The sequence below is a fragment of the Tachysurus fulvidraco genome, chromosome 21 (genome assembly GCF_022655615.1).
Source record: "Tachysurus fulvidraco isolate hzauxx_2018 chromosome 21, HZAU_PFXX_2.0, whole genome shotgun sequence".
In the NCBI taxonomy this organism is placed as follows: Eukaryota; Metazoa; Chordata; class Actinopteri; order Siluriformes; family Bagridae; genus Tachysurus; species Tachysurus fulvidraco.
The window spans coordinates 12,580,748-12,595,825 of record NC_062538.1 but is presented as its reverse complement, the minus strand read 5'-3'; the positions used below and the strand labels follow the sequence as shown (position 1 = coordinate 12,595,825).

Below are 15,078 nucleotides of genomic sequence, written 5' to 3'. Positions count from 1 at the left end.
GAAATGAGTAAAAAATCAAAAAGTGTGAAAAAAAAACAACACCTCTTCAGTCATATGAATAATCTACGTGAAGATCTTGACCTGAATTTATCTTCACCTAAAATTTAATGATAAATAAACAAAAGAGAAAAGAGAGCAATATATAGTTTTATTGAGAAAAAAGGCTTTGCTTTAAAAATGATGCATTTTTTTCTAGCTACAGTACAAATTTCTATTGATTTATTTGATCTATTTAGCTGATCAGCCCTGACTAACACGTACTCTATAAACTGTCATTTACTCATAAGTAAAGTAAGTGTTTTTTTTCCCATTTTCCCAACCTCCCATCTTATAGTAGACCTCAACAATCTCACTGTCTTTTGTGTGTTAATTATAGTGAATGGCACTATTTGAAAACTAAACAGAGGTGAACACGAGTAGCCTATGCGGCTAAACTGCTTTCTTTGACCCCTGACAGAACTAATGAGAGGATAGCTCTGATAAGTGAACTGAACTCTCTCCATGCTGTTCCCTGTTCACCATGCTGTCACAGATACACATGTATCACATAGAAGTTTGCTAAACAGTGTACTAACAGAAAAGTGTGAAAAAATACTGGACGTTTGCACTATTAGGTCAGAGGACTCTTGCTCATAATGCAGGGCACAAAATGCGCAATCTCAACATGTTTATTCAGAACATTAGACTGGGAGTCAGGGTTATATCAGGAACTTAGTTATAACTAGGAAACACAAGAGAACAATCAATAAGACTTTTCAACAAACAAAGAAACACAGAAGACACGAATACAGAGTCACCACAAGGAAACTGGAAACATCTGAGAACAATAAGGGAACAGATCAGTGGCATGCCGGGATGGAGACACGTCTGAAACAGAAAACTGAAACATAGGCACATGCCCATGTTTAATACAGAAACTATGACGCACAGTAGGAAACATCAGACATGACAGTACAGGACAATAGGCACACAATTTCATTTCATTTTGTATAGGATGCTGTAACTGAAGACAGGTTAAGCCATAGCCTCATGATAATAAGAGAAAACATTCAAATGAATGTTTCATTGTAATACTATAATATACTTTACTATTCTGTGACAATTTCTTACATGTTGCTATTTCAATGAACATCTGGATAAGACGTTCTTTGGAATTAAAGTTTTTCACTGATTTTCCTCTTAATGACCAATATGATTTGGATTGATATCACTTGCTGGATTCATGGTAACATATAGATTCACTATTGTTGTGATGTGGACATGTAATGAGTTATTGCCATCGGGAAGACATGCCAAACATAATATTCAGTGGGAAATCTAAGTGTCGGTGAGGCCTTGTTTTTGCGACTGAGAGGCACAGCAAGGGCCATGGAAACCACCACTGATTTTTCTAGGCCATGTGGTGTGGGAATCCTAGTTAAATCCAGCTGTATGAGCTTTCCCAGTGACATCTGTGGGTTTTTGTTTCCTGCTCTGGCTTCGAAATGAGAGCTGTAGAGGTGTCATTCTACCTACCCTAAATGCCCCTCAAACCTTGTGAAACAAACCACATAAGAACCTCATCTCTAACCCTGAGGTCTTTTGGGGATCAAGGGATGAAGTGTCCAAACTTCAACCCCCAGTGCTCACAACTTTACAGTTTCTTGTTTTAAATGCAATTAGCATGTAGATCTGTAGATGATTTTTATGATCATTTCCTTTTTTCTTGTCTTATATATGACTAATATGTAGAAATTATTCAAATGAATTAATTTCTTCTCTCTTTTTTCCTTCATTACATTCCTATTGATACTCTTACTGGAAAGTAGCAGCACCTTGTATCAAAGCCATTAGCCCTAGTGAAGGATGGACCACAGGGGGAGCTACAGTCATAATCATTGGGGACAATTTCTTTGATGGATTGCAGGTTATCTTCGGCACAATGCTGGTCTGGAGTGAGGTGAGTAACCTCAATGAGACTATATGTCAAAAAAGAGGCTTAGAATGTTTAGAATAACAAATAATTACAGAAGTTGACTGTATATTAAATACGGGCTGACTTATGAGCCAAGTTTGATTTGGGTTTTGTAATGTATACATTGTTGTCCATGCTTCTTTGTCAGTGTCCTTTGGAGAGATTAAAACATGGCAATTAAAGGACAATATCTCTGTCAATCCAAATCAGTGGTAAAGGGCATGAAAAGAGTCTGGAAAACCTCGAACTAAACAACTAATTAATCCAAAGAAATGTCATTAAGAAATAATTGAATCTCACTAGGTCAAATTTCACATTAAGAATAACTTCCTGTGTTATATACCTGATAAAGTATACTGTCAGTCCTTACAACATCCATGCACTTGTAAAGTGGTATATATACATAAATTAATATCCTGTAATAAGGCAGAAACAAGCGCTCAGAGAACAGAAGTGCTGTACGAGCATGTTCAGGACAGAGCTAAAACAGACTTACATTTTTGTAATGTCTCAAATCACACAGTCAGGTACTATTGTAGATGATTGTTTAGTACTTAGTATATTAAACAAACCAAACGATGCAGCCTACATTTGCCAAACAATTGAAGCATGGGAGCAATCAACACTAACCTTATTTGTCAGGGACTGATAAACAGCATGAAGGAACTGTAAATGAGGGAGCACAGAGTGCTAATTTTTCATCTGGTGTTCCTTTCCAGATAATAGGCTCAGTAAAATGGTGCAGTTAAAATTGTTAAAGTGTTAAAGGAAACAGAATATCACAAAATAACACATGCAATAATGAGAACTTTTAACAAGTTACACAGAACATGAAGCATGTATGTATATCTGGTACAGGCTAATAAAAGGTTCGTAGAAATGCACATACTGTACAGTATACCACCAAAACACCAAGAAAGCAACCACGCATTTAACCAAATAACAAATGTTAGCTATGAACAAGCACTCAGTTAACACAAGAAAAAGACAATACGAGAAGACACAGAAGTATGAAGTAGATGTAGATGTTCCATTAATATGACAAAGCAGCACAATTGACATTATAATGTGTGCAAATAATAATAATAATAATAATAATAATAATAATAATAATAATAATAATAATAATGAGAATAATAATAATCTTACAATGTGAAGGGTATTAAAATATGACGATGTTATGTTGTGTTGTGTTGTGTTGTGTTGTGTTGTATTATATTATATTATACTATATTAGTATAATATAGTACTATATTAGTAAAGTAATTCTACTTGCAGTACTAGATTCTACTAGAGAGTTATTTTTCTAAAATGCATATTATTTGGATTTAAGGACTCTTTCATGTCACAGCATGCCATTTGAGACACATCTATTGTGTAGACTGATCAAATGCATAATTTGTGAATAATTCGGGTATAATACAGTGATGCTCTCTTCATAGACCATAATCTGTGCAAGTGCCTTTGATATGGAATAAAATATCAGAGGAATGAGCACACATGCACACAGCACAGGATGCCTGTATAGTGTAATGACAGCGTACATCTGGGACAGATTTACTGCCCTTTGGCTCCTCCCCCTCTAGCTTTTCCTGTAGACTTCATAACCTTTTCACCTTTCCGCCATAACCTCATAGCCCTTAAATGAGGAGGCCCACCCAGAGCCCTCTCAGCTATACCCATCAGCTATGGATTTGATTACTCTGATATGCTATGATGAGGGAAAACAAAAAAAACAGACAGAAGATTAATTTTTCCTAATCATTGTTCATGTGATACTTTCACAAAAAGATACAGGATTAGTTCAACATTTGTCTCAAAAACATCCATGAGACTGAAGCATGAAGTAGTTATAGGTTGAGAAATGTCCTGATTAGCCCTAAATGAATATGTGTGTGTATGGTACACTAGCTTATTTTTATAAAGTTTTTTTTATACTTGGTTTTGTTTTAAAGGTCACATACAAAAACCTCCAGCTTAAGGTCAAGTTCAGGGACTCTCACAAGCACACACAAACTCACAATGATACACAAACACATTTCTCTGTGTGGCAAAGAAATAAAGAATGCCAAAAAATTAATGAGCACTGTGTACTATATAAATATATATTTAAGTATTTAGCTCATGACTGAGTGATTAGTGTTTGGGAACAAGGTTAATGCCTAAAGTTAATCATTTCAGGTTTCAGCATGTTTCTAATTAGGGAGACTCTAGACAAGGAATACAGACCCCATGCGCCTGCTCATAACGTAACAACAGCTCCCTTCAAACCCCTGATAATGATCAGTATGCCATACAAGCTCACGATACACACACAAACACAATTTAGACATATTTATTTATCGTGTTCAGAGTTCTTGGCATTTAAGGATTGATTATGTGTTTCAGGGATCTTGGAATTTTGGATGCTAGCCAACATTAGCTTTTTTAGTTCAACAGCAGTCTCTACAGTTAATTAACAGAAACATAATTATTACATTTGTTAAGTATTTATGCAACCAAATAAACAGAATATAAAGTCTGTAGTGATCAAACTGGAATGTCTTACAAAAAGGAATAACAGTAAATATCTCTCTCTCTCTCTCTCTCTCTCTCTCTCTCTCTCTCTCTCTCTCTCTCTCTCTCTCTCTCTCTCTCTCTCTCTCTCTCTCTCTCTCTCTCTCTCTCTCTCTCTCTCTCTCTCTCTTATCAGCTCATCACCCCTCATGCCATCCGGGTGCAGACACCTCCCCGGCACATCCCTGGTGTTGTTGAGGTTACGCTTTCCTACAAGTCAAAACAGTTCTGCAAAGGGACCCCAGGCAGATTCATTTACACAGGTAAGTTGTCCAATCTCATCCCAAAGTTACATCAGCTGACCACAAATATGCCACCAGTGTTTATAAAAGAACAGTAACTATTGAGAACAGCTAACATCTCAGGTGAAAAGTAAGCGGTATCTTGAGTTTTAGGAAAGCTGTAGGTTATTTGAAAAGATTAAGGAGTTTTAACTTCTACTATAAACCTTATCTGAAAAATACTTTGTAGGGTTTTGCACTGAATCTTTGAGGAATTCCCCAGAAGGACATGATGAAGTCCTTACAGGGTCTAAAGCTTTGGAGTGTAAGCATAAACAGGCATAACACTGCTGGAGTCCAGTACAGTGTCAATATAGCCTTCATTTATATATATAGCCTTTCCATTTAAGCTGTCTTTAATAATTGATCTGTATTAAACTTATATTCAGAATTACATACACAAAAAGCAAAATGCAGAGTCTATATACCAAAGACTTACCAGAAAAAAAGGAGGATATTTTTTCCTTAATTACTCTAGATGAGGAGATAGTAATGAGCTCTGCTTGTAAACACTGTAACAGTTTAGTTAGACAAACAGTGGGCACTTTATTGGCCCACATCTTGAAGTCATTTGCAGAAAAAAGAGCTGCAAAGACCATTGCACACAAACACAGACGGGTGCACAAACACAAAGAAAACAAGTGCCTTACTCATTTTATCCACACACACACACACACACACACACACACACACACACACACACACACACACACACACACACACACACACACACACACACACACACACACACACACACACACACACACACACATTGTGGACGTAGTCCCAGAACAATTTCAATAGTTTTGCTGTGAGTAAAACTGCATATTTCCCCTCTTTTTCCTCTCTGACTAAATCTGTATTAATTAGCTCAGTCTTTTCCCCAAAGTCACATATATACTTTTTATATCAACATTAAACACAAAGTGAGAAAGAGTAAGTGGAAGAGAGAGAGAGAGTACATTGGGTTTTCACTTTAGACATCTACATGAGCATGATACACAGTGATAGTTGGTGCTGAGCAATGCACCTTTATATAGGTGTGCACTAAACTGTTTTTTCCTCCCATTTCCCTTAGCTCAGACTATATACTACATGAACCTTTTACATTTCTGCTTCTTACCAAACTAAACAGCAAAGAAGCCCCAACTTCCTTGAAAGTAAAGTGCTAGTTGGCCTTGGCATAGCTAGTACTCACTGAACAGCTGGCAAAACTAATCAGCCTGTTACTGAACTGTGTGAATGGTGGCTATTAGCATAGCTTGCTAACAGCTCTGCAGGTCTAATTAAATCAATACAGGCAGAGCCATGGACACTTTCTGCCAGGCTCCAGCTAGGTGCTAATCTGTGGCTACCTGGAAACTGCCAGTAGTATGTCAGGTTTTGTAACCTCCAAAATCAGTCAACCAAGATAAAGAATGAAAGATTCATACCATGGAAGAGTACATTATAAGACTTTAAATGGACAAGGCAGTGTGTAGGTGAGTAGAAGAGCAGGGTGTTATGTCTTGTAGTCTTTATTGAAGAATCCTACAGACTTAGGCACAATATACTGTATCATTCCTACACAAAACACTTCACTTTGCCTTTCTTTCTTTATTTGTTTCATTGTTTCCCTCTCTGGCCTTGATTTAGTTGCAAAGGGCACACAGTACCTAATAAATCTTCTATAATTGACAGTGGAGGTGCCCTGTCACTCGTGAAAGTATGTGTCAGTGCTAGCGGTTTGCAAAGAGGAAGTGTGAAGGAGCAATCAATAAACCGATACCTAGCAAGACAAACCCTGTTTATGCTACATCTTTAGCCAGAATCCTAAAGAATTAGCTCTGTATATTATATATTGATGTAATTGTGGTAGACAAAGTCATGCATATAGCATGCCATTATATTTAGCAGAGACTGCAATCACATTTCTGCCTTCACATTTCATTAAAGTCAAGGTTGTCTGTCTCCAGAATTCGCACTTTGTGTCACAGAAAAGAGTTATCCTGTCAGCTAACTTTTTTGGTAAGGTTTTTTGGAAAAAAAAAAAAAGTTTGTTTTGTTAAACAAGGAAACGCACAATCTGTGTAGGGATGTGGCTCTGCCGGACCTTATATTGACACCACAGTCATATGTAGTCATTTCTCTTCATTGGATATAATTTGTAATAACTAGAAATGCCAAATGTGTCTGCACTCCTATAAGTTCAACAGGAGTGTTTTTTTTAATTATTGTATCTTTCAGAGTACAAACACACACAGACGCATGCATACACACACACACACACACACACACACACACACACACACACACACACACACACACACACACACACACACACACACACACACACAACCTTCCTTTCCCACCACAAATCTCAAATGTCAAACCATACATCTTAAGGAAAACATAAAGCAAGGGAGAAGGGGAAGTAAGATATAAGAATAAGTTTGAGAATAAGACAAGATTCTTTATTGATCCTAAACTGGGGTGGCTTGGGGAAAATAACTCATCTATAATAAGGAGGGAAGAATGAAGCAATAATTCAGAGGTATTGAACGCTGCCCTGCTGCAAGGATCGATCCCCCAGTGCCCTTATTTTCACATCCCACCTGGAGGTGGGAAAAACGAAGCTGAGGAGATTGCTATACACTCCTATGTTTATTACTGCAACACTATGACAGGTTATCTAGAACCAAACTGGACAGGAGTTATTGGAATTGTATGATGCCATGAACGATGGTCCTCTGGTGGTGCTGAAATTGTTATTTTTTAATTTATCCAGCAAGAACATTCCATCTAAATTAGGCATTTAGATGGGGTTTGGTCCAGTGCGGATGCTGTAATCATAACACAAGCATTTGTGTAGTTCTCAGGTTTTTTACTTAAGGTTACTGTCATGTATTATTATCTTGGGTGTTTATACTGTGCTCTGGGATATACTCCTGTGAAATACCAGCTGGCAGCTTTAGTTATTAATTAGATATTAACTTATACTCAAACCATATACTCAGTTTTAATTCCAATCAATCATGGGCATCTTCATTTTCTTCCTGATTCCTTTTCCTCCACTGCTCAGACCATCCACCTCTCTGGAGCATTATTGTGAAATATGATGAGGCATGCATCTGTCCTCATGAAATTTCAATGAGCATTGATTTGTCTGATTGCAAGAGATCGCTCACAATGTGGTTGGGGGGGGGGGGAGAAGTCTTTGCTCATTAATTCATTGCTGATGTAATTCCTGTCATATCAATTTGGTATTTTCTTTGACACCAGCCAATGTTTCTGTACCAAAGATTTTTTTTGTGAAACTCTAACAACCTGATAATGACCAAATTCACTGAGGAATTTAACTGAGGCTACCACATCTGATGGAGACAAACTGTCTGGATTTCTACTCCAGTTACTAAGCAAAGAACATGTATTTTTTCACATTTATTGATTTAGCTTTAGCTTTATGCTACATGAAACATGCTAACAGTTGACAGTGCATTGATACAAAGCATCTAGCTAAGCTGTAAGAACTTAATAATTACAAAAAAAAAGGCAACAAATGCTAGCTTGTAAAATTGCTCAAATCCGATTACTTGAAGGGAAATTTTAAACCTAAATACTTAACGAATCATACAAAAAATGTAAAATTTAACAACATTTAATCCAAAAGGCAGTTAATGCAAGTGTAATGCAGAGTACATGATTAGATATTCTACATAATTTTTATTCCTCACTCTTCCTTCTGAGGAGTCAGGATGCTAATGGAGAGAAAGTTTACACTACATTTACATCTACAGCATTTGGCAGACGCCCTTATCCAGAGTGACGTACATAAGTGCTTAAATCTCTAACATTGAATACATTAATGCTGGTTCACTAGGTTACATACTTAAGATACCATGAGTTTAAAACATTTGTTCAAAGTTACAATGAAAAAGTGTCAAAGGCTTTTTTTTTTTTTTGCAAAAGATAAGGAAAGAATATTGCTAGTTGAAGTGTTTCCAGAATAAGTTGGTCTTCAACCGCCGCTTGAAAATAGCCAGTGACTCAGCTGTCCAGACCTCTAGAGGAAGTTCGTTCCACCACCTTGGTGCCAGAACAGAGAAGAGTCTTGCAGTATACTCTTACCCTGAGAGATGGTGGAACCAGTCGAGCAGTGCTGGTAGATCGGAGGTTGCGGGGTGCAGTGCGAGGAATGATGAGGGCATTGAGGTAAGAGGGAGCTGGTCCATTTTTGGCTTTGTAGGTCAGCATCAGTGTTTTGAATCGGATGCATGCACTTACCGGAAGCCAGTGGAGGGATCGCAGCAGGTGGTATGCGAGAACTTTGGCAGGTTGAAAACACTACATGCATGTTCAGGCTTCAGTGAAGCACATGCCCATCATCCTGAAGTCCTGAGCTGTACTGAAGGTGTATAGCTCTAAACCAGAGTTTGGATATAATGTGCAGTGAGGTCTTTGTTCTGGCTGTGACCGGAAGTGCTGACATGCTGGTGAAGCAGGAAACATTGCTCTAGAGTCATCGGTTCAATCCTGAGCTTAGTTACACCGTGTGTGGCGTTTGTGTCTGGAATTTGGTCCGGAGCCACATCACACTCATTCAGTTGCTAGCTAAGCTTTGTTCAGTTGCTTTCCACTGTAGCTATAAAGCTAAATTTCCATTCCATTCCATTAGCTGTACTAAATCCCCCATTAGAAAGATCCATTTCTTCCTACAAAATTTAAGGTAAGGTAGAGGTAGTAATGAAATATCTTACTTCTCTGCATTTTGACATCCATCTGGACTGATGAGAACTACATAATAATAATAATAATACATTTGTGCCTGTATGGTGACATACATTGGTACTAAAATGTAAAAAAAAAAAAAAAAAAAAGAATGCAACAGCAAAAATCACATCAACATTAACTCAAAACAGAAAGTGTAAGTAAAACCACTTTGAAAAGGAACTACACTGGACTGTACAAGTCTGCTATTATATTAACAGTTGAATGTTTTTTTATTTTATTATTTTTTTCTCTTCAACAAACATAAATTTTGTGCCCCATACTGTGGAAAAGGCTTTGAAGCTGTTCTGCTATTCCTGAAAGCACGGTTAATCTAAACGCATGTCAATTTTATGGGTGCAGATTTTAGGCACTTTAGGCATACAAGATCTCATACACAACCAAAGTAACTTAGCTTTCTACAAAATAATACATTTAAATAAATATATAACAAAAACACAATAATTCACAGTATCTATGAGTATAGAGGCTAAAAGTTATAGTAAATGTTCATTTTTGCTTTAGCTTATCTGGTTTGTTGAAATTGTTTTGCACTTTAGGGCCACCGTACAAATGCCTGTTCAGCTAATGCATTTCAGCTAATTTTACATTTAGCATCAAAGTTAGCATGTAGCATAAACATCTCCAGCTTGGCCCCAATGCTGTTTTGGAGCAGTTAACTGCTATGATTGCCCAGAGAGAACAATAAACCAGCATTGCTGAGCAAACTGAAGCCATGTGGGAGTACGAAGAAAACAATAAAACAGTTTGCAAAAGAAGAGCTACGCCAAGTTATAAATACTCCCCGTGTGGTTAGCACTTATTTTACATGTAGAAAATATTCTACTGGCTATAGTGAACGTTTATGCCAACAACAGTTCCACTTCCCTATTTTAGTTAGACGGTACTTGGGCACAGATTTAGTTCATGTATGTGCTTTGACATGTATTTCTGTTTGTTAAACAAGTAAATGTTTAAAACACCACATCAGTTGATGTAACTGTATCAGCTGATGTTAATGGTTTGTGCATTAATAATAATTGGCTAATTAATGAAGATATTTTATAGGTTTACAGATTATGCAAACATCACATCAGTGGATTTACATATTACTTATTCTCTGTGTGTGTGTGTGTGTGTGTGTGTGTGTGTGTGTGTGTGTGTGTGTGTGTGTGTGTGTGTGTGTGAGTGTGTGTGTGTGTGTGTGTGTGTGTGTGTGTGTGTGTGTGTGTGTGTGTGTGTGTGTGTGTGTGTGAGAGAGAGAGAGTGTGAGATTGTGTGTGAGTGTGAGAGTGTGTGTGTGTGTGTGTGTGTGTGTGTGTGTTTGTGTGTTTGTGCCTGTGGCCTGTGTGTGCGTGTGCCCGTGAGTGTGTGTGTGTGTGTGTGTGTGTGTGTGTGTGTGTGTGTGTGTGTGTGTGTGTGTGTGTGTGTGTGTGTGTGTGTGTGTGCGTGTGTGTGTGTGAAAAGAAGACTAAAGTTTCTTTCTTTTCTAAAAACGGCTTTGGGGCATTCTTGTCTAAGTTGGTGTATTGTTTCAGTGTTAGCGATGCTGTTATTCTACTACTTGAACTTAACATGATCGTAGAATGTACTTGATATTCAAAAAAAATTTATTTACTTTGTATGTTTTTCAAAATCAGTCATAACCTGATTATGAAATAGTAGTCCAGTTGTATTTATTACCTGTTTGTTTGACTTCTGTATCGGGCTCCTTCATATTCCTTCATATAGGTAAACGTTTACCATCTCTTGTTGTTGCTTGTGCAGCTTAATAATGAATGAATAAATAAATACTTTATAGGATAAATTACCCTATAAAACAAACTAATAAAACTCAAGAATGGTGGCTGATTATCTACCCACTTCAGTTAGAAGAGAGAAAACAGACTGTAAACTAATATCTGAATAGATGTGCTACTGGTGCAAAAATGTTACTTTGCGAAAGAACAGTTTGTTACCCAAGTTAATGGATTAAACATGGTTATGAGGTTGGAAGGGAAATGCAAACTGCAAGTTTGCCTTAATATTTGATATACAGCAGACATTCAGCTAGAATGTTTACTGTTCACAAAATAATACAGACATGAAAAGGGCAGGGAATATTTCAAATGAAACCTGTGCTTGATTCTTGTGCAGTTATTCCCAGACATGTCAGGTCTAATATATCTGACTCACTGTAAGTCAGCTAACATAAGTTTAACTCATTTTCATCCATTTTGTTCTTCAACTCAAGCTGTTTACTTGTTTGGACCCTGAACTGTTAGGATGGCCGACAGCAAGATAGAGTGAAAATCCACACTTGTGAAAAGGAGTTCACACAAACAGTACACAAAGGCACCTAGCATCATACTAGGAAATGCAAAACTTTTCTTACTCGTTAACACTCTCTCACACTGGAAGTCATTTGTGCACCATTGATTTACACATTCGCATTTCATTTACAACTGCTGTTTCCTCTTCACTGAAAATTATGCTAACAATATAATTACGCTCTATTTATTCAACAGATTATCACACTTTTGTGAACATCCTGTTTCATACTCGTTTTCCCACCCTCCAAATCATTTACACAGTTTTATAATTATGTAAATGTTCACGCATTCCAATATGTGAAATATTGTTTTACAAGCTCTAAATATTTTGGACAATTTTGACTCAATAAAACAGTCATGTCAATAAAAGTTGGTTAATTAATGCGATTATCTTAAGATCTGACCCAGAAATGCAAATCTATAAAATGTCAGACTCATTCGTTATATTAAAAATCCTGAACAACTTCAACTTCATCTAAGTTTCTTGAGTTTCCCTTCATGTTGGACGACATACTGACATCATTATAACTTTATTAAAATTCACTGAACTGTGACCATCTGCTCCAACTGACAGGAAAGCACCCAACTCCACTTTCTCTCTGTGACCCCTCAACACTCCCTCATGTTCATGCCATCCAAACCACGTTTTGGTTTTCTCTTCCTCTTTTTTACAATTTTAAAACTCCTGCTTCACAAAGTGGTGGAAAAAAGTTCTTTTAAGGTTTTTTTTAAAGCCATCTATAGACTATAAATGAAAGAGTCCATGATCTGAGTTGCTAGGTCAGTCTTAGCTTTGGACCACATCATAACTTAGCAGACAGTATAGAAGGAAGTATGAAACATTTAAAAACTGGTATCTCATCCTCATATCTAGTGCCTACAGTTTCTTTCTTATAAAAGGTCTTTTTCAAAATGTAGAACACTTAGATCCTATCTAGAACATTTTTCTGTATTTGCAGTTTGGCCTGAAAACTGCTTTTAAACAGAAGCTTTCTGAAAACAATGCACTGCCACAAATGCAGCCATATATTCTTTTCCACTCCATTTTCTTTCTGTTATTGAACCAACTTGTGTGAGATTTTTTGAGCTTGTAAAATTTTCTCTCAGTCTTTGTATTCTTTTAGATGACTGATGCACTTTCATGTTTCTGACAAGATAAAGACTCCATACGCAGTAATTGCTGTACGAAATGCACCACCTTTTAAATCCCCAGATTGCCATTTTGTACCATCCTTTTCCACTTAGAGTAGAATAAATGCAGGTAATCACGGGAAAATGCAATAGCTTCCATTAGAACAATTGTATATTTCAGTGGCACTTTCTGTGGTGTTAAAACTGTCATGATTTTGCTGAAGTGTTATTTTCTTCCATTTCCTCATGTTATAATTTTATGAAGGACTTTATTGATTTATTGACTTTGGACTTGTAACTAGTATGCCGTGGCTGTTACTTTATTAGTGGAGCATTGAAGAAAAATCTGTAATCAGATTTAACACTAAAGCAGCGATCAGTCATTTAATGGTTGGACCAGTCATCTGTAGAATAATGTTGTGGAATTAACGGTGTTTGTTTTTCAGCTTTAAATGAGCCCACCATTGATTATGGTTTCCAGCGGCTACAAAAGGTCATCCCTCGACATCCTGGAGACCCAGAGCGCTTGCCAAAGGTACGGTGTGTTGTTACATTCTGACTTGATTCAGTACTGATACCATTATACATGAATAATAGAGTGTCTTCATTACACTCTTCTATTGCCTGAGTTCAACACCAAAAGTGTTACATATAAATACTATATTTTCAAATTACATTCTGTCTATTCTTCCCTAAAAATGTTTGTATATATTTATAGAGCACAGTATTTACTAAAAAGTAAATTTGATCATTAACAGCATTGTCAACAAAATAGAACAAAAGAGCTAAGAAGCACAAGAAGGAAGGACATGATCTCACATACATTTTTTTTGTGTTTTTGTGACTATTGACTTCAAGACTTTTCCCAGATCATTTCCAGATTATAGATGATTTAAGATGCAGAGCTTACATCAGAGTGAGAATTGTACATTATAAAAACACTAAAAAGCCTGACTCCTCGACTCTGATGTCATTGTAGGCTAGGAGATAAGACTTGTGCAGTAATGACTGCTGTTCTTGAGTCATTAGCAGCTGTTGCCGAAGCACAAGGAGAGTTACATCATTGCTGCATCATCCATGATGTGCTTTGTGTACTGATGTGTGTGTCAGCCTGAGATGTTAAATCAAGTGTGGTGCAGCTGGAGCACTCTATGATTTTCTCCTTAGTTTGTTGTGTGGATTCTGCAGTACTTTTTTGTAAGTGCACATATGTTTGTATGTTTGTCTTAATCTTCTGCCTGTAACTTTCCTGGGGAATTGAAACACAAACACACAAAATCACAAGCACAAGAAGACTTAACAGTGAGATAAGTATAAGGACATTCTGAGAGGGGTTGTACAGATACATGTTAATTTAATAAACAGCTCTGTGTGTGTGTGTGTGTGTGTGTGTGTGTGTGTGTGTGTGTGTGTGTGTGTGTGTGTGTGTGTGTGTGTGTGTGTGTGTGTGTGTGTGTGTGTGTGTGTGTGTGTGTGTGTGTGTGTGAAAGACAAATAAAAGCATGGCACATAAGCATGTGATAGAACTGGCTGTAGTGTGTTTGTGTGTTTCAGTTCTAGACCAGACTTAAAGGGCTTGCATCAAAAAGATCATTAAAACTATGTTTATATACAATATGATCTAAAGAAGCTTGCAATCAATTAAATTAAAAATTGTTTTGTGTAATTAAAAATACACAAAATACATAGCTAATGATCATAGCATTGCAAATAATTTAGGCATGGTTCAGGATTAGGATGGTTCAGTCATTTCATATTGTGTCACTGAACATTTACACTTAACACATAACATTTGTGTTTTCAGTGTGCTGGAAAATTCACCTCAGACTCACATCAATAAATTACACTTCAGTGTAGACGTTTTAAGGGGGTTCACACTGGTATCTCCCCTTTGTTTATTTCCTCTCAGTTTGACAAAAATGAATTATGAGATTCCAGGAAAAAGTACATGAAAATACTCCAAGAATGGTGTTATGGTTGATTTGCTCCAGGTGTGTGTGTGTGTGTGTGTGTGTGTGTGTGTGTGTGTGTGTGTGTGTGTGTGTGTGTGTGTGTGTGTGTGTGTGTGTGTGTGTGTGTGTGTGGTTTTTGTGTGATT

General features: G+C 37.0%; 1 protein-coding gene across 3 annotated transcripts in view; it reads left to right on the top strand.

Annotated features, from left to right (window-relative positions):
• The window catches only part of ebf1b (EBF transcription factor 1b), a 98,782-nt gene that overhangs the window by 66,506 nt on the left and 17,198 nt on the right, over positions 1-15,078 (top strand). For 2 of the 3 annotated variants that reach the window (XM_027139961.2, XM_027139959.2), the window contains exons 9-11: positions 1,806-1,939; positions 4,647-4,773; positions 13,427-13,515. In XM_027139961.2, the coding sequence (XP_026995762.1) occupies positions 1,806-1,939; positions 4,647-4,773; positions 13,427-13,515 (350 nt within the window). The remainder of the gene's footprint in view (positions 1-1,805; positions 1,940-4,646; positions 4,774-13,426; positions 13,516-15,078) is intronic. The other variant, XM_027139960.2, reaches the window with a different exon arrangement.